Below are 23746 nucleotides of genomic sequence, written 5' to 3' on the forward strand. Positions count from 1 at the left end.
TGAAGGGAGACTGTTTCAGTGGTCCAAGAATGAGATAAACTAAACCTAGGTGGTAATGGTAGGAGTTAAAAGGAAGAGTATTTAGGACTCTACAAGGAAAGAATCAACAGTTTGGTGACTGATTAGAGCTGAAGATCAAAGGGAGGAGGCAAAACTCACTTTGAAGTTTTTGAGTCTGGATTAGTAAAAGTAGGGGAAAGAATGTTAATGATCAGATAAAGGGAATAGAAAATGGCAATAGAAATATGGCAGTTGGAAAGGGGAATTGATTTGATAAATAGATGTTTTCCTTCTACGGGTTGGAGGGAGCAGGGACGGTGAGTATGCTGAGAGACAAATGTCCAGAGAATAGGCAGTTGAAGATGACTTTAGACTTCTGAGAAGATGGCCAAGCTGAAGTTAGGGATTGGAAAGTGGTCATTGTGAAATCATGGAAGTTGATAAGCTGTCTGAGGGAGAGCGGGGAGCTGCAGAATTCTGAGAACTAAATCTTAGGTATTTGGTTTAGTAGAGTTTGATGACAAGAGGAGGAAGCAACACTAAAGGTGAAGAAGGGAAGGAACCAAAGCTTTTACAAATTATTTACTTAATACTGCTTTTAATTGCTTCATGATATATTAAATATAAATTTAAGACAGTACTTTTATTAGAAGAGCCTACTGTGATTTGGATTCTGGTTTACTTCAGAATCTACCTTTTCCTGCAATGGTCCTCATTGCTGAGAATAGTCAATCAAACTAGTTACAGCTTGTAGTCTGAGAGTGAGCAAAATCTGTGATTCTGGAATTCTCTCTGGCCATTATTTTCCTTAAGTTACTAATTAGAAATTGGTTTTGTTTTAAAGCTGGAAAATAAATTGATTACTTCTCTTTAACGAAAGCTAATATGTTACTAGGTTAATGCTGTGAATCATAATGATTTCTCTGTAGCTTTTTCTGCATAATAAGGCACCCCAACTTGATGGCTTAAAACAACAACTATGTAGCCCATGATTTTGTGGGTTGGCAGTTGGGGCTGGATTTGGTTAGGAAATCTGGGTCTGGCTTGGCTCATCTGTGTGTCTGTGATCAGCTGCCAGATCGTCTGGGAGCTAGCTGGTTTGGAGGGCCTCGGTGCACACAGCTGGCTGATCTCTGCCCTACATCTCTCCTCCTCCTCTAGGCTAGCTCAGGCTTGTTCACACATCGTGGCTGGGCTGGGCTCCAAGAGAGCAGGTGGAAGCATGCAACACATTTGAGACCTAGACATGGAACTGGCACACTGTCACTTCCACTGCATTCTTTTGGCCAAAGCGAGTCACAAGGCCAGCCAAGATTCAAGGGGAGGGGAAATAGACTCCCTATCTTGATGAAAGTTGTTAGAAAACGACGTTTCAGAGGCCATAGATGCAGGGAGGTTTGTGATTTTTGCAGCCTACCCCAATTAAATTTTTTTTTCGCTTTCAGCATTTTTCTGATTATAAAACTAAGTTGTATACCTATTAGAAAACTTGAAAACATACAACATATTTTTATAGGCATTAATATTAGTGAATGTATAGTTGTCTTTCCAAGTATATTATGCATCATGATTTTCTGACAGTTGGTTGCATTAGATGTTATTTGTTAAATTATGTGATTATTAATTTGGCAGAATAAAAGTGGTTGTTGTAAAATGTTAATTTAGACACTATATATTTATTTTTTAACATTTATATATATAAAAATTTGAATCATTTTGTTTTCTTGTATTTATTACAGATTCATTATATTTTAAAACCAGATGGAGTGTTTATCGGTGCAATGTTTGGAGGCGACACACTCTATGAACTTCGGTGTTCCTTACAGTTAGCGGAAACGGAAAGGGAAGGAGGATTTTCTCCACACATTTCTCCTTTCACTGCTGTCAATGACCTGGGACATCTGCTTGGGAGAGCTGGCTTTAATACTCTGACTGTGGTAACTATCAAGTTTGATTAACCCATAACTTACACAGTTCAAAAAAGAACTTCTTATCATTTTAAAGATAGAAAACTGTGTGTGTTCATGGTTTCATGGCACTCTTTCTCTCCCCTTTTTTTTCTTTTTTTAAGGGAAAAGCTCTGATTGACAATGTTTAGTTTGTATAACACATCTTAATTGACACAAGGTAGGAATGTATAATTTTTTACTGTTACCTTAAAAAGTAGCTCAAAAAATGTATCATAGTTAACAAGACAAATTTCTAAACATACAACTCCATTAGAATCTTCAAATCTAGTATTAGGTGTAAAAAGGGCCTTAGAGTATTCCAGATGATAGGAAGAAAAGGGGATAAGTAGGGGAACCTGTAATATTACCACCAATAACTACCCCCAAACAGTGCCATATGAAGCAGAAATGAGAGAATGTGTGTTCTCAAGGCCTAGGGTGAGATCAAGGCTAAAGAAGGTAGGACAGGGTGCTGTACTCCATTAGGGCTAGAGAAATCTCGAAAGAAGACCCATGGGCAATCAGTGAGTAATAAGCATGAAGTCAGCATGGTACGGTGACGGGGTAGGACAGTAGGACTTTGTTCTCCAACAGGAGTAACTTGGATCCTTACCCTATTTCTTTACTAGATAGGGAAATTTGAGTAACTTACCTTTTTGAGCATTTATTTCTTTTAAAAATGCAAATGTGTGGCTGGGTGCGGTGGCTCACGCCTGTAATCCCAGCACTTTGGGAGGCCGAGGCAAGTGGATCATCTGAGATGAGGAGTTTGAAACCAACTTGGCCAACGTAGTGAAACCCCGTCTCTACTAAAAATACAAAAAATCAGCGAATTGTGGTGATGCATGCCTGTAATCCCAGCTACTCGAGAGGCTGAGGCAGGAGAATTGCTTGAACCCGGGAGGCGGAGGTTGCAGTGAGCTGAGATCACGCCATTGCACTCCAGCCTGGGCAACAAGAGTGAAACTCCCGTCTCAAAAAAAAAAAAGATAGAAAAGAGATATTTTGATTCAGAGAAGGACTGTGTGGTAGATAGAGCTCCCTCTCCCCTCTCCCCTCTCCCCTCTCCCCTCCCCCCTCCCCCCTCCCCCCTCCCCCCTCCCCCCTCCCCCCTCCCCCCTCCCCCCTCTCCCCTCTCCCCTCTCCCCTCTTTCCACGGTCTCCCTCTGATGCCGAGCCGAAGCTGGACGGTACTGCTGCCATCTCAGCTCACTGCAACCTCCCTGCCCGATTCTCCTGCCTCAGCCTGCCGAGTGCCTGCGATTGCAGGCGTGCGCTGCCACGCCTGACTGGTTTTCGTATTTTTTTGGTGGAGACGGGGTTTCGATGTGTCGGCTGGGCTGGTCTCCAGCTCCTAACCGCGAGTGATCCGCCAGCCTCGGCCTCCCGAGGTGCCGGGATTGCAGACGGAGTCTCATTAACTCAGTGCTCAATGGCGCCCAGGCTGGAGTGCAGTGGCGTGATCTCGGCTCGCTACAACCACCTCCCAGCCGCCTGCCTTGGCCTCCCTAAGTGCCGAGATTGCAGCCTCTGCCTGGCAGCCACCCCGTCTGGGAAGTGAGGAGCGTCTCCGCCTGACTGCCCATCGTCTGGGATGTGAGGAGCCCCTCTGCCTGGCTGCCCAGTCTGGAAAGTGAGGAGCGTCTCTGCCCGGCCGCCATCCCATCTAGGAAGTGAGGAGCGCCTCTTCCCGGCTGCCATCACATCTGGGAAGTGAGGAGCGTCTCTGCCCGGCCGCCCATCGTCTGAGATGTGGGGAGCACCTCTGCCCTGCCGCCCCGTCGGGGATGTGAGGAGTGTCTCTGCCCGGCCGCCCTGTCTGAGAAGTGAGGAGACCCTCTGCCTGGCAACCGCCCCGTCTGAGAAGTGAGGAGCCCCTCCGCCCGGCAGCCACCCCGTCTGAGAAGTGAGGAGCGTCCTCCCTCCTCGTCCGGGAGGGAGGTGGGGGGGTCAGCCCCCCGCCCGGCCAGCCGCCCCGTCCGGGAGGTGAGGGGCGCCTCTGCCCGGCCGCCCCTACCGGGAAGTGAGGAGCCCCTCTGCCCGGCCAGCCGCCTCGTCCGGGAGGGAGGTGGGGGGGTCAGCCCCCCGCCCAGCCAGCCGCCCCGTCCAGGAGGGAGGTGGGGGGATCAGCCCCCCGCCTGGCCAGCCGCCCCGTCCGGGAGGGAGGTGGGGGGATCAGCCCCCTGCCCGGCCAGCCGCCCTGTCCAGGAGGTGGGGGGGCGCCTCTGCCCGGCCGCCCCTACTGGGAAGTGAGGAGCCCCTCTGCCCGGCCAGCCGCTCTGTCTGGGAGGGAGGTGGGGGGGTCAGCCCCCGGCCCAGCCAGCCTCCCCGTCCGGGAGGGAGGTGGGGGGGGGTTAGCCCCCCGCCTGGCCAGCCGCCCCATCCGGGAGGTGAGGGGCGCCCCTGCCCGGCCGCCCCTTCTGGGAAGTGAGGAGCCCCTCGGCCCGGCCAGCCGCCCCGTCCGGGAGGGAGGTGGGGGGGTCAGACCCCGCCCAGCCAGCCGCCCCGTCCGGGAGGGAGGTGGGGGGGTCAGCCCCCCGCCCGGCCAGCCGCCCCGTCCGGGAGGGAGGTGGGGGGGTCAGCCCCCCGCCCGGCCAGCCGCCCCGTCCGGGAGGGAGGTGGGGGGTCAGCCCCCCGCCCGGCCAGCCGCCCCGTCCGGGAGGGAGGTGGGGGGGTCAGCCCCCCGCCCGGCCGCCCCCTCCGGGAGGGAGGTGGGGGGGTCAGCCCCCCGCCGGGCCAGCCGCCCCGTCGGGGAAGTGAGGGGCGCCTCTGCCCGGCCGCCCCTACTGGGAAGTGAGGAGCCCCTCTGCCCGGCCAGCCGCCCTGTCCGGGAGGGAGGTGGGGGGTCAGCCCCCCGCCCGGCCAGCCGCCCCGTCCGGGAGGGAGGTGGGGGGGGTCAGCACCCCGCCCGGCCAGCCGCCCCGTCCGGGAGGTGAGGGGCGCTTCTGCCCGGCCGCCCCTACTGGGAAGTGAGGAGCTCCTCTGCCCGGCCACCACCCCATCTGGGAGGTGTACTCAACAGCTCATTGAGAACGGGCCATGAGGACAATGGCGGTTTTGTGGAATAGAAAGGGGGGAAAGGTGGGGAAAAGATTGAGAAATCGGATGGTTGCTGTGTCTGTGTAGAAAGAGGTAGACATGGGAGACTTTTCATTTTGTTCTGTACTAAGAAAAATTCTTCTGCCTTGGGATCCTGTTGATCTGTGACCTTACCCCCAACCCTGTGCTCTCTGAAACATGTGCTGTATCCACTCAGGGTTGAATGGATTAAGGGCGGTGCAAGATGTGCTTTGTTAAACAGATGCTTGAAGGCAGCATGTTCGTTAAGAGTCATCACCACTCCCTAATCTCAAGTACCCAGGGACACAAACACTGCGGAAGGCCGCAGGGTCCTCTGCCTAGGAAAACCAGAGAACTTTGTTCACTTGTTTATCTGCTGACCTTCCCTCCACTATTGTCCTGTGACCCTGCCAAATCCCCCTCTGCGAGAAACACCCAAGAATGATCAATAAAAAAGAAAAAAAAAAAAAAAGCAAATGTTACTCACCTCACCCTTTAAAGAGATAAAGGGTGTGAAGTACCAGGACCATGGTAGATGCTCAGCTAATGCTCCTGCCTTCCTCTTTCCCCATCACTCTACTCCCAGCATTTTTCTAGAACTAGGCTTCCAAGAGACAGCCATCTGGAGAGAATGATTGCCCTCTTCTTCCTCCCTCCACTAACAGTCTTTCTAAAGGATGTCATTACTCTCTTCAGAGATCAGTCCAGTAGACTTAATATGAATTTCCAAACCCCTCAGGCCTAGAAACATCCCTAAACCTGATTAGTGGAAATAGGAATTTCTTGATGAAGAAAGCATCTTGCTACATAATTAGAGATGATAAGCTTAAACGCTAAAATAGCTGTTTGGAATGATTTTGTGTGAATATATTCATGAAATCAACCAACCAAAAATAGATTGTGTCATATCCTTCCTTGTTTTTATAGAAGCAAGGGGCATGGGCAAGCAGGGCCCCTGATGTTGGAAAGGAGCCTCCAGGGAGGGAAGAATTAACAGGCTGGAGGACTAGGCTGGGAACTGAAGAGAACCCTGAAGGCTTCACACTTGTGACTAGTGTTGATCTTTTGTTAACTTTTAAATGGCCTGAGTCCATAGAAACTGCATCCTGAGAGGTTGCTCGGCTAGAAAGCGGAAAACCGCTTCACATGAGTGCTCTACTTTGTAATGAAAATAAACACTATTAATACAGGCAATTGTACACTGAAGGATCATTGTATTTATATTTGTAATTGTATAAGTAACACAAATATATTTTGGTTGTAACTATTAAGCTATACAGATAAAGCGAAAGTCTGTCATTCCCCCTTAATCCTAAAAATGCTTAGCTCTCTCTTGAGAGTAAGAGTTCTCAAAATTTTGGTCTCAGGACCCCACTACACACTGGAAAGTTATTAAGAAACTTTTAAAGGGCTTTTTGTATAGTGAATTAACATCTGTCAATATTCACTATATTAGACATTAAAACTGAATTTGTTTTCGTATTCATTTAAAGCTAACAATAATATACCTATTACTTGTTAACATAAATGACCCTTTTTAATAAAAAATAACTATATTTTCTTTTATTTATTTATTTTTTAGGGGGGACAGTTTCACTCTGCCACCCAGGCTGAAGTGCAATGGCACGGTCTTGGCCCACCACAATCTCTCCCTCCCAGGTTCAAGCGATTCCCCTGCCTCAGCCTCCCGAGCAGCTGGGATTACAGGCCCGTGCCACCACGCCCCATTAATTTTTGTATTTTTAGTAGAGATGGGGTTTCACCATGTTGGCCAGTCTGGTCTCGAACTCTTGACCTCAAGTGATCCACCCACCTCAGCCTCCCAAAGTGCTGGGATTACAGGCATGAGCTGCTGCGTCTGGCCATATTTTCTAAAACAAAAATAATTGAAAGGGAAGAATGACATTGCTTCACATTGTTGCCAGTTAATGTGCACCTTAGTAACAGAGCTAGATTCTCATGTCTGTTTCTGCATTCAAGTTTCTTGTTACACCATGTGTCATGTCATGTCTCCTCTAAAATAACCCATCGTAGAATAAGAGGTAAAAAGCCAAATAGTATCTTGGTATTATTATGAAAATAATTTTGACTTTGTGGACCCCCAAAAAAGTCCTAGGGACCCCAGGACTCTCCAAACCACACTTGGAGAACTACTGTCCTAGAGGTAGCTGCTATTATCAGTTTAGTGTGTAACCTTCCAGACTTTTTTTTTTTTAACAAGGACTACTTTATATAAACAGTCATATGTATTCACACATTTCTGAAACTTTTTTTATTAACAGTATGTGTATTTCTAATATACTGTTAATAGTTTTCTAAATTGGTATGGATATATTTGCACTCCTTCTTAATTTCCGCATATTATTTCCTAGTATGAATGTACCACAGTTTTACTTAACTATTTACCTGTGAATGACCTTTAGGTTTGTTCTGATTTTTTGCCAGTAGTAGCAATGCTGCAGTGAATATCCTTCTATACAAATTCATTTATGTATTCAGTCTTGCAACAAACATTTACTGAGTACCTTCTGTGTGTCCGGTACTATCCTAGGTACTTCAAATATAGCAGTGAACAAAACAGAAATCCCTGCGTGGTGTTTTTGGGTTTATAGCAGGCCTGTTGGTAAACTTTAGACTGTTCAATAACACTGGGATGTTGTACACAAAATTTGTGGTGGTGGTGTTCATAAATGGAGGAAAGTACCCATGGTTTTCATCAGATCTTGAGAGAGCTAATATAACTAAAAATAGATTAGGAACCAGTGATTTAAAGCCTTTTTGATAATATTTATTTTACTTATAATATGGAAAAAATTTCCTTTATAGTCTACCCTCTTGAGAATCGTCTCCTATATTGCTGTGTCACCAACCTATCATTGAGATGAAAAAAGAATCTCCGGGAATGTAAAACCTCTAAAAAGTATAGGAGGTGTAGGGCTGGGATGGCGTGGCAATATGTAGTGCACATTTTCATGAGGTGATGTTAAAAAATTTATACGAGGTCATACAGGTTAGTCAGCAATATTACAGGACTCAAAAGTTATTGCCCATTACGAAAAAAAATGGGATTTCTGCTAATCACCAGAAGAAAGTTAAATTATGTGAACTACACATGGTTTTCTGTGGTTATAAAGAATGAGTTTTAGAAAGATTTCTACTAAAAATGTTTAACCTGATGTTAAAATGTTTAAAAGCCTACATTTCTATTAATTGGGAAATATAATTCAGAATACTATCCATATTCTCTAAAAATGAGCCTAATGACTCATACTTTAATATAATATAAAAATATTGGTGTAGAATCTTCTTTAGTTTATACAATTAGAAAGTTGCTGATTTAATAAGAAAGTTATGAGAATGTCTTCTTGAATCATTACATTTATCCTGTGAGGCATGTATACAGTTTTGTTTCTGAAGTGCTGTATTAATATTGCGTCCTGGCCAGGCACAGTTGTTCGCTCCCATAATCTCAGCACTTTGGGAGGCCTAGGTCGGAGAATCACTTCAGCCTGGGATTTCAAGACCAGCCTGGGCAACATAGGGAGACCTCATCTCTAAAAAAAAATTTTTTTTAAATAGCTGGGCCTGCCTGTAGTCCCAGCTACTCGGGAGGCTGAGTTGGAAGGATTGAGCCTGGGACGTTGAGGCTGCAGTGAGCCATGATGTCACCACTGCACTCCAGCCTGTGTGACAGAGCAAGATCCTGTCTCCAAAAAAAATAATAATAATATGTGTTCTAATTCATTTTCTAAAAATTCTCATCCGAAAAAGCTTTTGTATAATCAGCTATACAGGTTTATGTTGCATACATTAGATATATTACTTTTACGCTACAATGGATTTTTATTTTTAAAGTGAAATCGAGTCAGATTAGTATCATATAGTTGTATTTACATCTTAATGTATTTTCATCTTAATGAATTATTTTCAGAGAATGAGCATTCTAAGTAAAGCTGATTTCTGTTTTAGAACTGAACTACCAGACTAGTACTTTAAGAGAATGGTGCAAGGCCTGGCACGGTGGCTCACGCCTCTAATCCTAACACTTTGGGAGGCCAAGGCAGGCAGATCACAAGGTCAGGAGATCAAGACCATCTTGACTAACACAGTGAAACCCCGTCTCTGCTGAAAATACAAAAAAATTAGCTGGACGTGGTGGCACATGCCTGTAGTCCCAGCTACTTGGGAGGCTGAGGCAGTAGAATAGCTTGAACCTGGGAGGCGGAGGTTGCAGTGAGCCGAGATCGCACCACTGCACTCCAGCCTGGGCGCTGGGTGGCAAAGTGAGACTCCGTCTCAAAAATAAAATTTAAAAAATGGTGCAGATATGGTCCCCTTTTAATTTAAATAAGGCCTTCAACAAAGCTGTTGTGGCATTCTTTTGATTGAGGTGGAGATAGTGCTTTTAGTTGGTTGCACTGAAGAATTGTTTTCAAAGGATATTGCTTAATGGCTAGATAACAGCCTGGAAAGAATTTTGTTTTTAATCTTAGGATCTCCTCTTAAAAACAGCTTGTTAATATGGAAAAGTATATGGATGATGAATGTTCATGGTCTCACTACCTAGAGGTCTCATTAAAAAGCATACACAACCTGATACACGTATTTGTGTTTTTAAAGAAGAGTAATGTATATATAGAGAGAGTGATACAGTGGGGTGTAAAGTGAAACGAAGTCTCCTCCTCCTGACTTCTCCCTCTGTTGCCCAGGCTAGAGTGCAGTGGCGAGATCTCCGCTTACTGCAACCTCTGCCTCCCAGGTTCAAGGGATTCTCATGCCTCTGCCTCCCAAATAGCTGGGACCAGAGGCGTGTGCCATCACACCCAGCAATTTTTTTTTTTTTTTTTTTTTTTTTTTTTTGAGATGGAGTCTTGCTCTTTCACCCAGGTTGGAGTGCCATGGCATGATCTCGGCTCACTGCAACCTCTGCCTCCCGGGTTCAAGCAATTATGCTGCCTCAGGCTCCCAAGTAGCTGGGACTACAGGCACCAACCACCATGCCTGGCTAATTTTTTGTATTTTTAGTAGAGATGGGGTTTCACCATGTTAGCCAGAATGGTCTCAATCTCCTGACCTCATGATCTGCCTGCCTCGGCCTCCCAAAGTGCTGGGATTACAGGCATGAGCCATCGTGCCTGTCCCTCCTCCTGACTTCTCAAACCCTGGTCCCTTTCCCCAAAGATTTGTTAGCTGTGTCTTAGACATCATTTCAGATCCACTTTTTTTCATAGACCCATAGAATACACTTATGTCATTTAAACTTACTTATATAATATTACATGCACTCTTTTGCTTTTTTTTTTTCCAGTCAATAACATATCTCGGAGATTTTTTTCCTACAGACATGTATCTACCTTATTTTTTGAGAACTGTACAGTATTTTATAGAATACATATTCTTTAATTTGTTTAACCAGTCCTCTATTAATGATGTTTAGATTTATTTTAGGCTAGTTTCCAGCCAGGCGCCATGGCCCACGCTTGGAATCCCAGCACTTTGGGAGGCTGAGGCTGGTGGATCACAAGGTTAGGAGATCGAGACCAGCCTGGCTAACACGGTGAAAGCCCGTCTCTACTAAAAATACAAAAAAAAAAAAAAATTAGCTGGGCACGGTGGCAGGCGCCTGTAATCCCAGCTGCTCGGGAGGCTGAGGCACAAGAATCGCTTGAGTTCAGGAGGCGGAGGCTGCAATGAGTGGAGATCACACCACTGCATTCCAGCCTGGGCAACACAGCAAGAATCCGTCTTAAAAAAAAAAAAAATTTATTTTAGGCTAGTTTCCAATAAGAATAAACCCCTACTTTTAGTGCCTAACACAATAAAGTTTTATCACATCACAGCTGCATGCTGGTGGGACAGCCCATCTCCGTCTTGTAGCTGTGCCATCTGGCCCTGTGTTCTATAATCTGGCCCTGTGTTCTATAAGATCACCACAGCAAAAGAGATGGCCTGGAAAAGGCTCTAGCTCTTAACTGTCTTGCCCCTCCTTTCTTTGGCCAAAAGAAATATGTGTTTGAGATTGGGAAGTGTCAAGGAGCACCTGGATATTTGGGGAGCATCAGTGGTCTCTGCCACTGTACCAACAGTTAAGTCCTGTATCAGGCTTCAAAAAGAAGAGGAAGTCATTACCCAATTGTTCATTTGAGAAACAAACTCCACATCTATCAGCAATGTGCTCATTTCCTAAACAAGCCTATTGGCTGCATTACTAGATATAGAATGAAATATTTTGATTCTAGGTGCCCCATTTTAAGAAAGATTGATATTGACACTGTCCAGGGACATGTAGTCAGAACATGTAAGGATCTACAGATTTTTGTGTCCTGAAGGTTTTCAAAGACTTGGAGGAGAGGGCGATGGTTTGTAGGGTACAGAATACTCTTATTCTGTGTGGTTCCCAAGGAGAGAACTAGAACCAATGATGGAGTTTTAGGATGATTTCTCTCACAATGCAGGATATTTAATCAGCAATTAGAGACTTTATTGTAAATATTTTTTGCTTAGCATGGGAGATTGGTCTGGGTAGTCTCTGCGGCCTCTTTTTAAATCTGGAATTTTGTATCATGAATGTCAAATGAATATTTCTTTTTCTTTTTAAATAGGACACTGATGAAATTCAAGTTAACTATCCTGGAATGTTTGAATTGATGGAAGATTTACAAGGTAAGGCACTTTAAAGAATTTTTAGACTCCATTGGGAAAGGTAGGCCAAAAAAAAAAGAATTTTTAGGCTCCATTTGAGAGAAACATTTTGAGAGCCAGCTCTTTGGCAGGCACTGGGCAAAGCACTAGGGATCCATTGTTGAGGAGAAAGCAGACTGTCTTCATGGAGCTTCTGATATAAAATGGAGGAGGCAGGCACCAGGCAGCTGTCACAGAGATAAGTGTTAAATTAGAATTATGGTCAGTGCTATGAAGTAGAGGCATATAGTGCTACGGCTGTTTGTAAAAAGATGGCGGGACTTTTTTTTGAAGGGTGCACTTGAGGATGATGGAACACATTGGTGACTTCCTTCAGCCACACTTGGCAGCTGAGATACAGGAAGGAAGGTAGTTGAGTTGGTTTAGAAGTAGGGTTTTGTCAGGGGGAAATGTCCCAGTCTGGGAGACTCAAAAAGAAGTGTTATCTGAGGAAGTAGCAATTGAGCTGTGCTCTAAAAAAAAATGGAGATGAATTAACTGGGTAGACAGAGTAGGCAAGTCTGAGGCAAGGAGAACAGCATATGCAAAGGCCCTCCTGTGAGAATGAACATAGCAAGAACTGAAAGAAGGGCATTTTGGCTGGTGTTCAGGGAGTAAGAAGGAGAGAGTTAAGTGATGACCTTGGTGGGTCAACGTGAGTCACAGATCAAATGCAGAAGTACTTTATAGGCCTTGTTAAAATTGTTTGCCCTTATCTTAAAATGCCCCTTGAGGCATCTTAGAGAGGTAACAGTATCAGACTTGGATTTTGAAAAGAGTAGATTGGCAGATAAACTAGTCACGAGATTAATTTCAGTATAGCTTGCTGAGAGATGATGGTAGTTTGTACTAAGGTGGTGGCAATGGAGATGAAGAGAAGCAGATTCATCCCAGAGATGTTTAGGAGGTAAATTTTGCAGTTCCTGCTGGTGGATTGGCTGTGGGCAGATGAAGGAGAAAGACATTTGAAGCTTAATTGCTGAGTTTCTAGCTCACATAGAGAGATGGTGTCCTTCATTGATAGAAGAAACAATAGAAGAATACCAGGTGTGGGCAGGTACAGCCCTTGAGTTTACATTTGGATACATTGGGTTTGAAGTGCTTTTGAAATACCTAAGAGGTTATGTCAAGTAGGCAGTTGAGTATGTGGGTAGGTAGTTCAGAGGAAGCTACTGGCTTGGTTAAAAAGTTGGGAGTCAGTTGTGAATAGGTGGCATTCAAAGCGTTTGCCTAGGATAAGAACATGGAGTGAGCAGACAAAGTGGCTTGGTACTGAGGCTTTAGCAGGTGGGTAGACGACGTCTGAGCCTACAAGGAGACTGAGAAGGAGTAGCCAGCAAGGTGTTTCAGAAAAACACCAGAAAAGTGTAGAATTGCCTGAACCAAAGGAAAGAAAGAACGTTTCAAAACAAAGGGAGCACTTAGCAGCGTTAAAAGCAAACTATGAACTGAAAAGGAAGTCCGCTAGATTTAGGAACAAGAAGGTTATTGGTGACCCTGGTGAGAGCTCTTTTGTTAGAGTGAGGAGAGTAGAAGAGGAGTAGGTTGAGGAGTAAGTGGAAAGTGAGGAACTGGAGATAGCAGATATGTGCTGTTCTTTCAAGAAGTCTGGTGGTGAAGAAGAGGTGAAGGATGGAAAGGTTACAGGTGTCAGAAGAGAGTAGAGGAATAGAAGTTGAGATGAGGTTGTTTTTTTTTTTCTAAGACTTGAATTTATTTAATTGCTGACCAGAAGAATCTAAGTGCTTTCCTAGAAGAGGTGACTCTAGAAGAGAGAGAAAAGATAATTGATGATGACAGGTGTCTGAGAAGGTGGGAAGGGTGCAATACAAAGGCCAGTGGAGGGGTTGACCTTGGTAAGGGGAGAGGCAAAGTTATAGCAGGAAGGGAGAAGAGGTAGCACCAAAGGATGTAGGTGTTTATGTTTGAAAACAAGAAGTTCCCATCTTGTGGGTCTATTTTTTTTGTCAAACTGGAAGTAATATATGCTAAGAATGAAAGGGTCAGAGTTTTGAGAAGTGAATGGAACCATTTGAAATAGTCATTATAGGGAATGAGAAGGTGAACTGACCATCAACAGGAGGTGGCAGCTCAGGACCAGGCACGAAAATCGGATAGTTGAATTAGTTTGGGTTGGGGGTTTGCTAGTTAAAAGTGACAAAAAGACAAAGGTAAAAGATAATTCTAGGAGTATAATCGAGATAATAGGTTAAAGAATCTTAGCTGGAAGAAAAGGGAAGTGGGAACAAGAAAGAGTGAGCTGATAAATTGGGAGGAAAAAGAGGAGCTGAGCACAGGTGGTTCCAGTGTGGTCAGGGATGGTCATGGTTGAAGTTCCTGAACACACTGGAGGGACAGGAGGGTATGGTCAGAAAGTGAGATGTTTGATGATTTTGGAAGTAAAGCAGTTACAAGTGATAACGGTCTGGGACGTGTCTCAGGTATCAAGGCAGAGGTGGTGTGATGGAGTGGTTGATTAGAGATGAGATTTTAAAATCTTAACTTGCTGATTATTAACATGAAGTCACCCAGGATGGTGGCAGTACTGGAGTGTAGAGGAAAACTGAGCCAAGTGCCAAACCTTTCAGTGAATGAGGGGAGTGACTAGCCTGATGTCAGACAGCAAGCAGGAGTTAGGAGGAGATAACAGCCTTCTGGTGTGGGGCCTCAGCGGGTGAAGGTGTTTAATAGGGTAGGGAAGTAATGGCTTGGAAGAGGCTTCAAGGAGTAAGAAGGATACAGACCAAACTCTGAAAGAGGTTAGATATGCAAAATGTATGCAAAAATAAACTATTACTTGAAAGGGATGCTGGAGAAGCGGTTTCCTCAAAAGAGAGCTTCAACTTGCCTCCTTTGTGGGAATTTGTGAGGTGGTTCTTTTATATATATATAGACTGACATCAAAAATCATTTCGATGAATGGGGGAAGCTAGAGGGGTTAAAGGTATGTTCTGTGAATCCAGAACTACACTTACCTAGGGGAGCCTTCATCTGGATCCTGAAAAATTGTAAGATGGTTTAAAGAAAGAGGATTATACAAATAAGTATCTAGTCTTTACTTACAGATTTATAGTCTTTTGTGAGCATTGTTGTTCTTGCTTCCTTAAGTTACGAGTGAGAATAATTAGGGCCAAAGAGAACAGTTGCCTGTCAAGTGGCAGAATTAGCTGCCAAACTCATGCTTCTTGGCTCTGCCCTGGCACTGCCTGAACTGACCCTGTTCCTTCTTGTGTTGCCCATCTGTAACAAGGTTCATTTGACCTATCGTGCAGCCTCCTCTGAGCGTGGAGCTTCTGTCACTCTGCAAACGGAAAGATGCGTAGCTGAAATCTTACCATTGTCGTCAGTTTTCATTCATTAATAGAGGGATTGGCAGCCTGTAGCATGCATGGCCAAGATAACAGAGGATCAGTAATAAGTCACACACACCCCTTCCCCAGCATACCCCAAGGACTTACCTGATGTAATCAAGGAGCCACTTTATCCAAAGGCTTGAGAGATGATGGTGGGCTGATGATATATCACTCGGGCTCTAATAATAAAAATGTTATTCAAATACAGCATTTATTTTTGTTCTGCTGTAGAATCTGTGTTCATGATTCATTTCAAGAAAGAAAAGAGAAACATACTAGAAATTAGACCTCTCTGTTGGAAAAAGTTACTTCCCACTGATTTCAACATATGAGCAGCACTTAACTCTGTGCTTAGTGCAATTCTCTGAGGTTTTTCTAATACCCTAATTTTACCGGTGAGCAAATTGAGGCATCGAGAGGTTAAGTATCTTGTCCATGGTCACACTGAATCTGTAGTTACAATTTGAATTCAGAGTCCTGTACTGCATATTTGATATGTATGTGGTTCTTTAAATTCAGGTTAACATGTATATTCAGCGAAATGTATTAATCTTAAAGGTACAGCTGCTTGTATTTTAACCACCATCCTGAACAAAATATTGAACATTTTCAGTCTCCCAGAAGGTAGCCTTGTGCTCCTTCCAAATTGATAACCCCCTCTTTTCCTAAAGGTTTCTTGTTTGTTTGTTTTTCAGATGGAGTCTCACTCTGTCGCCTAGGCTAGAGTGCAGTGGCACGATCTTGGCTCACTGCAACCTCTGCCTCCTGGGTTCAAGTAATTCTCCTGCTTCAGCCTCCCTAATAGCTGGGATTACAGGCATGTGCCACCACACCTGGCTAATTTTTGTATTTTTAGTAGAGACAGGGTTTCACCATGTTGGCCAGGCTGGTCTTGAACTCCTGACTTCAGGTGATCCACCCACCTTGGCCTCCCAAAGTGCTGGGATTACAGGTGTGAGTCTCCTAAAGGTTTTAAATAGACCATATATTTTCAGAAACTATGGCCTAATACTTTCAGATGCTTTCGTAGTGCTTCTTTTTCTTAACCATAATGTCGGTTACAGAAATCAGATGTCTTAGTTTTTGATACATCTTATCCTTAGGAATATTAAGAGAAATTATTTACACTTATAAAATGATATTTAACAAAATAGATATAATCATTAACAGGTTGGTTTTATATACCTTCACTTAGCGTTTATTGAGCATCTACCCATGTGCCAACCACGGAGCCAGTGGTGGAAATACATAGTTCCTGATCTCAGGGAGCTTATGTTGTACTAGGGAAGAAGAACGCAAAGATAGAGACAGACTCCTACATTCAACTGTAAAATGAAATCATTTATAATAAAGTACAAGGAGAAACACAGGAGGAAAAGGCCCTAAATCTGCTTAGGGGGTCAGGAATGCTTTTGCAAAAGAGGCAGCACCTAAACGAAAATGAGTTTGCCCGGAGAGTGAAAGGTGGGTTGAGGTTTAGGGGAGCTAACATTGCATCCACATGGAGGTAGAATAGGATATGCACATCCTTCACTCTCCTGATTAAGGAATGGTACCATAATCCAGTATTCCTTGAGTATATAGAACGGGGAGATAATGGGAAAGGAATAGGACCAGAGGCTTCTAGATTTTTTTCAGATTAGCATTGTAATGTCTTGGAAGAATTTTGCATAGAGGAGAGAAAATGAGATAGATTTGTGTGTGTTAGAAAGCTCACCTTCCAGCATTGTTTATGAGGCATAGTTTATGAGGAAGGGAAGACTAGAGCTAACATGGTTAATCTGTTTGTTTGTTTTTTTTTTAATGTGTGAGGAAACCCGGGCAGAAGTTAAGTAACTTGTCCCAGATGTTGTAATTAGTGAGTGGTAGAGCCAGGATTTAAACCTAGTCGAACAGCCTGATTTGTATGCTGAAATCTTAGCCATTCTGCCTTGGAAAAAGTCAGAGGCAGATGAGATGGGAAGAAGCATAGTCAGGGGATGATGGAGGCAGGGAGACCGTGGGAGACTTTCAGGTGTGCCATTCTGCTGACTAGAAGATCATGTTACTTCCAAATTTGTTTCTGGTATTTTACATTTGTGGTGTATTTTTTTTCTTAATGGTTGTGGTGTGTCTCATTTAAGCTGCTATTATTAATTCACAGAAAAAAAGTCCAGAATGTTGACCTAATTTTACAAAACAAGCTGCATATCAGCTGATGAATGCATGAGAAATTTTCAAGGCTTTCACAGTGGTCTTAAGGTAAGTTCAGTTATTTTTCTAAACAATACTCAGTATTGTTTTTAGTAAACTGTAATAAATTAGGTTTATTTTTGATAAGCAGTTGAACTTCACCTTAAAAACACTGTGAGAGTCTTAAACAGTTAACCTACTAGCCAGATTTTTCTGTTATCTCAAAGCCCAGGGCGAGTCGGAAGTCCCAAAGTTTCAGTTTTTCCCAGGTGGTCTTCAGTAGAGGTCCCCCATGATGCATTAGGAGGTGTTACTCTTTTGTAGATGGCAAAACTGGAATTCGATAGAGGTTAAATGACTTTGCCCCAGGTTATATAAGAGTTAAAACTGGGAGTGTGATCCCAAAGTCCAGATTCTTTCCACCACCCTCGCACTGCTTCTGCAAGAAGGGAGTTTCAGTGTGGCAGTGTGAGCGGCTTGTGAGGGAAGGCTGGAGTGCTGCACAGTTACGCCCTGTGCTCTGCAGTAGTGCTCTTGGATTTCTGTATGGCTGATGTAGGTCAGACCTTCAGAGAGTGTTATGCCTGCTAATCTTAATTAGTATATCCTAATACTGATTGTTAGAAGGCATTTTAGAATTTCTAGTGCATCACATGTTTATGTCTAAAAAATTAAATCTCTTTTCTACTGGTGTTGTCCATAACTAATGCATAATTAAGCCATAGCAGCAAGAAGTTGAGCAGAAATGAAAGCACCATACCTGAGCCAACAGACTCTTCAATGTGAGACGCAGTTTACCTCTGGTCACTTGATACGGTTAAAATGTGAGCACTAGAAGCCTTTACGGAGCATCTAGTCTGGTCACTTTAAAGACCACAGATGATTGGCCCAAGGTTATCCAGCTGCTTCATGACACTAAGAATATGATCCACCTTTTTCTTGATGATAATTAACCTACTAGTTTGTGTCTGTCAATCTGCATGAATTGGGGTTGTTACACTTACAGGATTTTAGTAGCAGAGATTCATTATTTTAGAGAATAGTAGAAATCTTTTGAGATTAAAGAGAAGAAAAAGGTTTAGGTGCAGCTCATTTGTTGATTGTTTTTAATAAGACCATTGAAAATATGGTAGATTATTATTTTTAAACTGTGAAAGAATACTGATATTGGTAAGTTTATTCATTTGTTGATTTGTGAAAGTAGAAAAACAAAACTAAGAAACATTTGATCATGTGTAAAATTTAATATAGAGTACATATGAAAGATTTTTATTTCTGAAATTCTTTTAATTTTGCAGACTGGCTTAAAATATGCTCAAAGTAAATTTAAGTATTTGTATAAAGAAAAATCAAATATACAACATTAATCTTAAATGAACAATAGAATAATGCTTAACCTAGCTTTTCACCATCAACTCGAAGGAAGGAAGTCTAAATATTTTAAAACATTAAGAGAAGTGCCTCCAAAAGAATGCACATAATTCTTTCCTAATGTGGGATTAGTAAAAATTAGTAAAATATTGTAAATCTGAGAACACATAGTAGCTTTGGTACTATCTAATGAGTTTCAAAGCCATCTTCCAAGTTTCACAGTCATACTTGCATTATAGCTTAGGAGTGAGGCATTGTTGCACTGACCTGTCCTCCTCCAAAGAGCGGCTAAAAGCGTGAGATGTGACATCCTTGGTAAAGTTCTTGCCAACTGCTGACAACTCACCTGGGGTGGCAGTCACCTGGCCTTTGCCCAGCGGGCTTACTTTAGACCATTGCTGGCAAGTAAAGCATTGTGGAGCTGCCTCCTGAAATTTCACTTGCCTGTCTTAATGTTGAAAAAGTTTCAAGTAGTTTCGCTTTAGAGTCACTAAGAAACCTAGTTATAGTCTGAAAGTGAAATGAGATTTAGGTTTACATGACCCTTAGAGAATGAGGACAGGTATACTGTTAGGTGAGACAGGATTAAGTCTGTGGTATTGAGCTGTTCAGGGTGTTTGCTGTATTATCTCAAACTACCTGTAGTGTATTTGTAGGTATGGGTGAGAGTAACTGTGCTTGGAATAGAAAAGCCCTGCTGCATCGAGACACAATGCTGGCAGCTGCGGCAGTGTACAGAGGTAAGGGGCGACCACTCTTTCACCCGCCTCACCAAGGCACTTGTGCTGTATCATGTTGATTCCCTTCACGTTGCCAGTGCATTTTCCATTCCCGTTAAGGCTCCCTCAGACTTCTTGTCCTTCCTCTCAAAACACAGATCCTGTAGCTTTTTCCAGACAGCCTTTACTATTTCCTTACCCTCAGTATTAAGAATTTTTCATGTAAGATGTTCTCAGAATCTTACAAGTATCCTTGTACCCATTTCTTTTTGAAGAACATGACCTTTATTGAGCAGAAATTTTTTCCTACTTGCATTTTTTCAGACTTTAACCATTATTGTCTTTTTAGAAATGTACAGAAATGAAGATGGTTCAGTACCTGCTACATACCAGATCTATTACATGATAGGATGGAAATATCATGAGTCACAGGTAACGTTACTAAGATGGATCACTTTTCTTAGTGGGTTCGTGTTCAGATTATTGTTTACTAACTTGGGGGAAGGGGTAATGTAAGACAGCATTAAGGGCTTTAATTGGGGCTGTGTATTATCTATCTATTTCTAATATCTTTAATCTTTATTATTTTCAGGCAAGACCAGCTGAAAGAGGTTCCGCAACTGTGTCATTTGGAGAGCTAGGAAAAATAAACAACCTTATGCCACCGGGGAAAAAATCACAATAAATATTTATTCAGTGTTAATGTCGTCCAGAATTTTCATCAGAAATGGATAGCTTTCACATCTAAAATTATTATATTTTGAAGCAAGAAGCACTCTAAGCTATTTACTAATAGGCTTTTCATATAATTAGGAAAACCTAATATCGCATCTATAGTAACCATTTCAGTTTCATATTGTTTCTGTTTTCATAAGGATACTGCTGAGTGTCTTTGCAGATTCAGCCTAAAAGCAAAGAAAATATTTCCCTAAAATATTTGCAAATAATGTTCACATATGTAAATGCCTGGGAAAATATTCCTCATGCTGACCTTTTACACCTTTTTCTCCTGCTTTGATCTTTTGTTACTTCTGTGAGAGGACCACAGCCATGGAGATGAGAGGAGGAACAAGTTTGTCAGTGCTTTAGAGTTCTGGCTCATTTAGATTGAAAACACAGACTTTTTATAACTACTATTGTAAGGTACTTAAGCCAGAATTGTATTTGTCATACTGTTTTCTTTGCCTTGAAGAGGAACAGATGAATATGCACCTTCTCCAGAGTTATGTGGTTTTAGAATTTAGAAGAGCATGTATCTTTATTAAATCCCTCCTCAACTCTTTTTTTTTAAAGCATCTGAATTTAACCTTATTTCTTTTTTATCTCCATGGTGTGGGTGGGACCACCATGGTTTTACACCCCACCCTACCTTAGGGAAGAAGAAAACATTTTAAAGAATACCAGAAGTAGAATCACATGTAACAGTCTCTGCCCAGTCATCAGTTTATTGTTAAGCTTTCCTTTGTAATTTCAGGGCTTAAGCACTATTATCCTAATCCAAGTTCACAGTCCTGTTGTTGTCGAGGAGGGTTCAAAATCATTTGGAGATAATCAAGCTCAGACAGCTTAGGATAGGTGAGAAGAACATAGAGGAAGCAGGGAGAAGGCTGAGAAGCAAGCAGGAGTGAGCGCTAAGTGTGTTGTTTCCAGTTAGCTGTTTGCTGTCTTTTCCATTTAACCTGGGCACCGCCCTAGCCTCATCTTCAGCCTTCAGTGATCTATAATAGCATTTCCTTCTGTCTCCTGTCAGTCTCTCTTCCGCCTTCCTTCCCTCCTTTACTGTATTAGCAACAAGCTGTCCATGGGTCGGGGCTGTGTGTTAGCCTGTACATAGCACATGGGACTTCGCACATAGTAGATATTCAGTTACATTTTGAACTAATTATATAACAAACTTGCCCTTTGAAAGACTAAGTTATAGTTAAAAACCAAGATTTGTAGGAGAAAAAGAAATTATTGTTCCCTTCAGTTGGAAAAATCATCGATATTTGAAACTGGGATACGCTTGGTAGCTTTTTTGTTTTAACACAAAGTAAACCTGTGAAGTAGAATTTGGCGTTTTGTTTTTTGGTGTTTTTTTTTTTTTTTTTAGCTTAATTTTCAGAACTTGAAGAGAGAGAACAACAACAAAAAACAAACTGCGCTAGCCAGGTGCAACGGCGCATGCCTGTAGTCCCAGCTACTTGGGAGGCTGAGGCAGGCAGGAGTTCAAGGCTGCAGTGAGCTGTCTGTGCCACGGCACTCCAACCTGGGCAAAAGAGGAGACCTCATCTAAAGAAGAATCCACCAAAAACCCTGTGTTTTAAAGTGCAAACTGATGATGGAGGAATGGGTAAGTTCCAGGGGTCTATATTTCCAAAAGGACATGTGTTTTTGTGCACTAATACTTGTTTTTGAAGAACACATCTCAGTGTTAAGTGGCTGTTGCTGAGGAAGGGGACTGAGGAACTGGGTGTGTCTGTGTCATTCTGTTTGAATGTCTGTCAGGGGTATAGAAACTAGGAGGGAGACTTGTACTTTTCACTTTTTAAACTTCCTGTAAAATTTGAATTTTCCAAGCAAGAATATTACTTTTGCTTATTTAATGTCAACGGGATTATATATGGATGGTGGGGTGGAGCTAAGGATTACTCTACTCTGGCTATCCCAAAAAAAGCTCCATTTGTTTAAAAAAATTAAGTAAATCAAACACAGCTAATTGAGGACCCTTATTGTTTAATGTGAGTGATTGTAGTGAAAACACTTATTTTAGTGTGTATAACACTAGTGAAATTATTTTTCTAGTTAAATCTGCTGGAAGTGTGCTATTAAGCTTTTATTGTTTGGAGCCCTCAGGAAACTAATTTTTCTGAATAACCACATTTTCCAAATGATTAAGAGCTCATCCTTTTAAGCAATGAAACTTTTAAAAGGTCTTTATCAAAAATTTTTCATAAATGTTACATTCTTAAATGGTATATGATAAATAATCATCTTTTTTGTTGGTTTATTTTTTTATTTTTTATTTTATTTTATTTTTTGAGACGGAGTCTCGCTCTGTCTCCAGGCTGGAGTACAGTGGCGCAGTCTCGGCTCACTGCTGCCTCCACTTCCTGGGTTCAAGTGATTCTTCCTGCCTCAGCTTCCCAAGTAGCTGGGATTACAGGCGCGTGCCACCACGCTGGCTAATTTTTGTATTTTTAGTAGAGATGGGGTTTCACCATGTTGGCCAGGATGGTCTCAATCTCTTGACCTTGTGATCTGCCCACCTTGGCTTCCCAAAGTGTTGAGATTACAGGCGTCAGCCACCAGGCCTGGCCAATAACCATTTCTTGATAACCCCACAGATAATATCATAAACTCAAGTTGTCTGTATTGCTTGTTCCCAGACTGGTCCCAAGAATGCTGTGGTTGGTTTTGTGTCTTTTCCAGCACTTTTCTTATTTGCTGTCAGTTGTCAATCTCAACACCTTGACCAAAATGAACTTTCTTGAGTCATTTCTTCTCTGTTTAGCTATAAGATTAGAATTCATACTGAAAGATTTCTAGGACTTTTGTATTAAGGTAGGAAAGAGGAACTAGGTTCTGGGAGAAAGACTCCTTTGGAATAAAATGCATGAGCTTTATTGGTTCCTTTAACAGATCTTCATTGAGTTTCATGTGCCAGGCATCCAACTAGTCTCTGCTTTTATAGTTGTCAGTCTGACAGGGCTCTAGTATGTGCACACGTGACACCTGTTGGCTGCCAGGAGACTGTTTGGCTTATTTCCTGGTTCTTAGCAATATTCCAGGTTGGCCTGGAGAATTCCAAAGGTAAATATGAAAATGTATACCTACAAAAGAGTTTTTGCTTTATAGGAAGAATTTGTAGGATTTATTGAGATGTAAGCTACCTATATACATCAAGTATGTGATGTGGTTGTAAAAAGTTACAGAAGTGTGTAAGTCATGAAGTACCTGTGAGGGAAGTTTATATATTTTTTCAAACTCTTTTAGTACCATTTTCATCCACTAGGTGGAAGCAATTACAGTATGACCTGCATTAAAGACATGTACAGTTTTTTGGCCGGCTGCAGTGGCTCACACCTGTGATCTCAACACTTTGGGAAGCTGAGACGGGAGGATTGCTTGAGCCCAGGAGTTTGAGACCAGCTTGGGCAACGTGATGAAACCCTGTCTCTACAAATAAAAAAAAAAATTAGCCAGGCATGGTGGCACAAGCCTGTGGTCCCAGCTACTCAGAAGGCTGAGGTGGGAGTATTGATCGAGCCCAGGAGGTCAAGGCTGCAGCAAGCTGTCGCACCACTGCACTCTAGCCTGGGCAACAGCAAGACCCTCGTCTCAAAAAAGAAAAAAAAAAAAGTACAATTTTTGTATTGATTATGTATTCCTTAAGTAGGAGTGGAATAAAAGTATTTTACCGTGGATTGGCTTCTGTGAAGGAAAGAAGTGAATATTAGTA

At 42.7% G+C, this 23746-nt stretch overlaps 1 protein-coding gene across 17 annotated transcripts in view; it reads left to right on the forward strand.

Moving 5' to 3' along the window:
• The window catches only part of NDUFAF5 (NADH:ubiquinone oxidoreductase complex assembly factor 5), a 34678-nt gene extending 14670 nt beyond the window's left edge, over positions 1-20008 (forward strand). For 6 of the 17 annotated variants that reach the window (XM_514521.8, XM_063803030.1, XM_063803031.1 and 3 more), the window contains 5 exons: positions 1740-1937; positions 11612-11672; positions 19243-19326; positions 19655-19737; positions 19898-20008. In XM_514521.8, coding sequence (XP_514521.2) covers positions 1740-1937; positions 11612-11672; positions 19243-19326; positions 19655-19737; positions 19898-19990 — 519 coding nt within the window. In that variant the 3' untranslated portion in view covers positions 19991-20008. Of the gene's footprint in view, positions 1-1739; positions 1938-2071; positions 2128-3194; positions 3936-11611; positions 11673-17186; positions 17285-19242; positions 19327-19654; positions 19738-19897 lie in introns of those variants that run through there. The other 11 variants (XR_010154255.1, XR_010154257.1, XR_010154256.1 and 8 more) reach the window with 11 other exon arrangements.
• The last annotated feature ends 3738 nt before the right edge of the window (positions 20009-23746 follow it).

The sequence above is a fragment of the Pan troglodytes genome, chromosome 21, assembly GCF_028858775.2.
Source record: "Pan troglodytes isolate AG18354 chromosome 21, NHGRI_mPanTro3-v2.0_pri, whole genome shotgun sequence".
Classification (NCBI taxonomy): Eukaryota; Metazoa; Chordata; class Mammalia; order Primates; family Hominidae; genus Pan; species Pan troglodytes.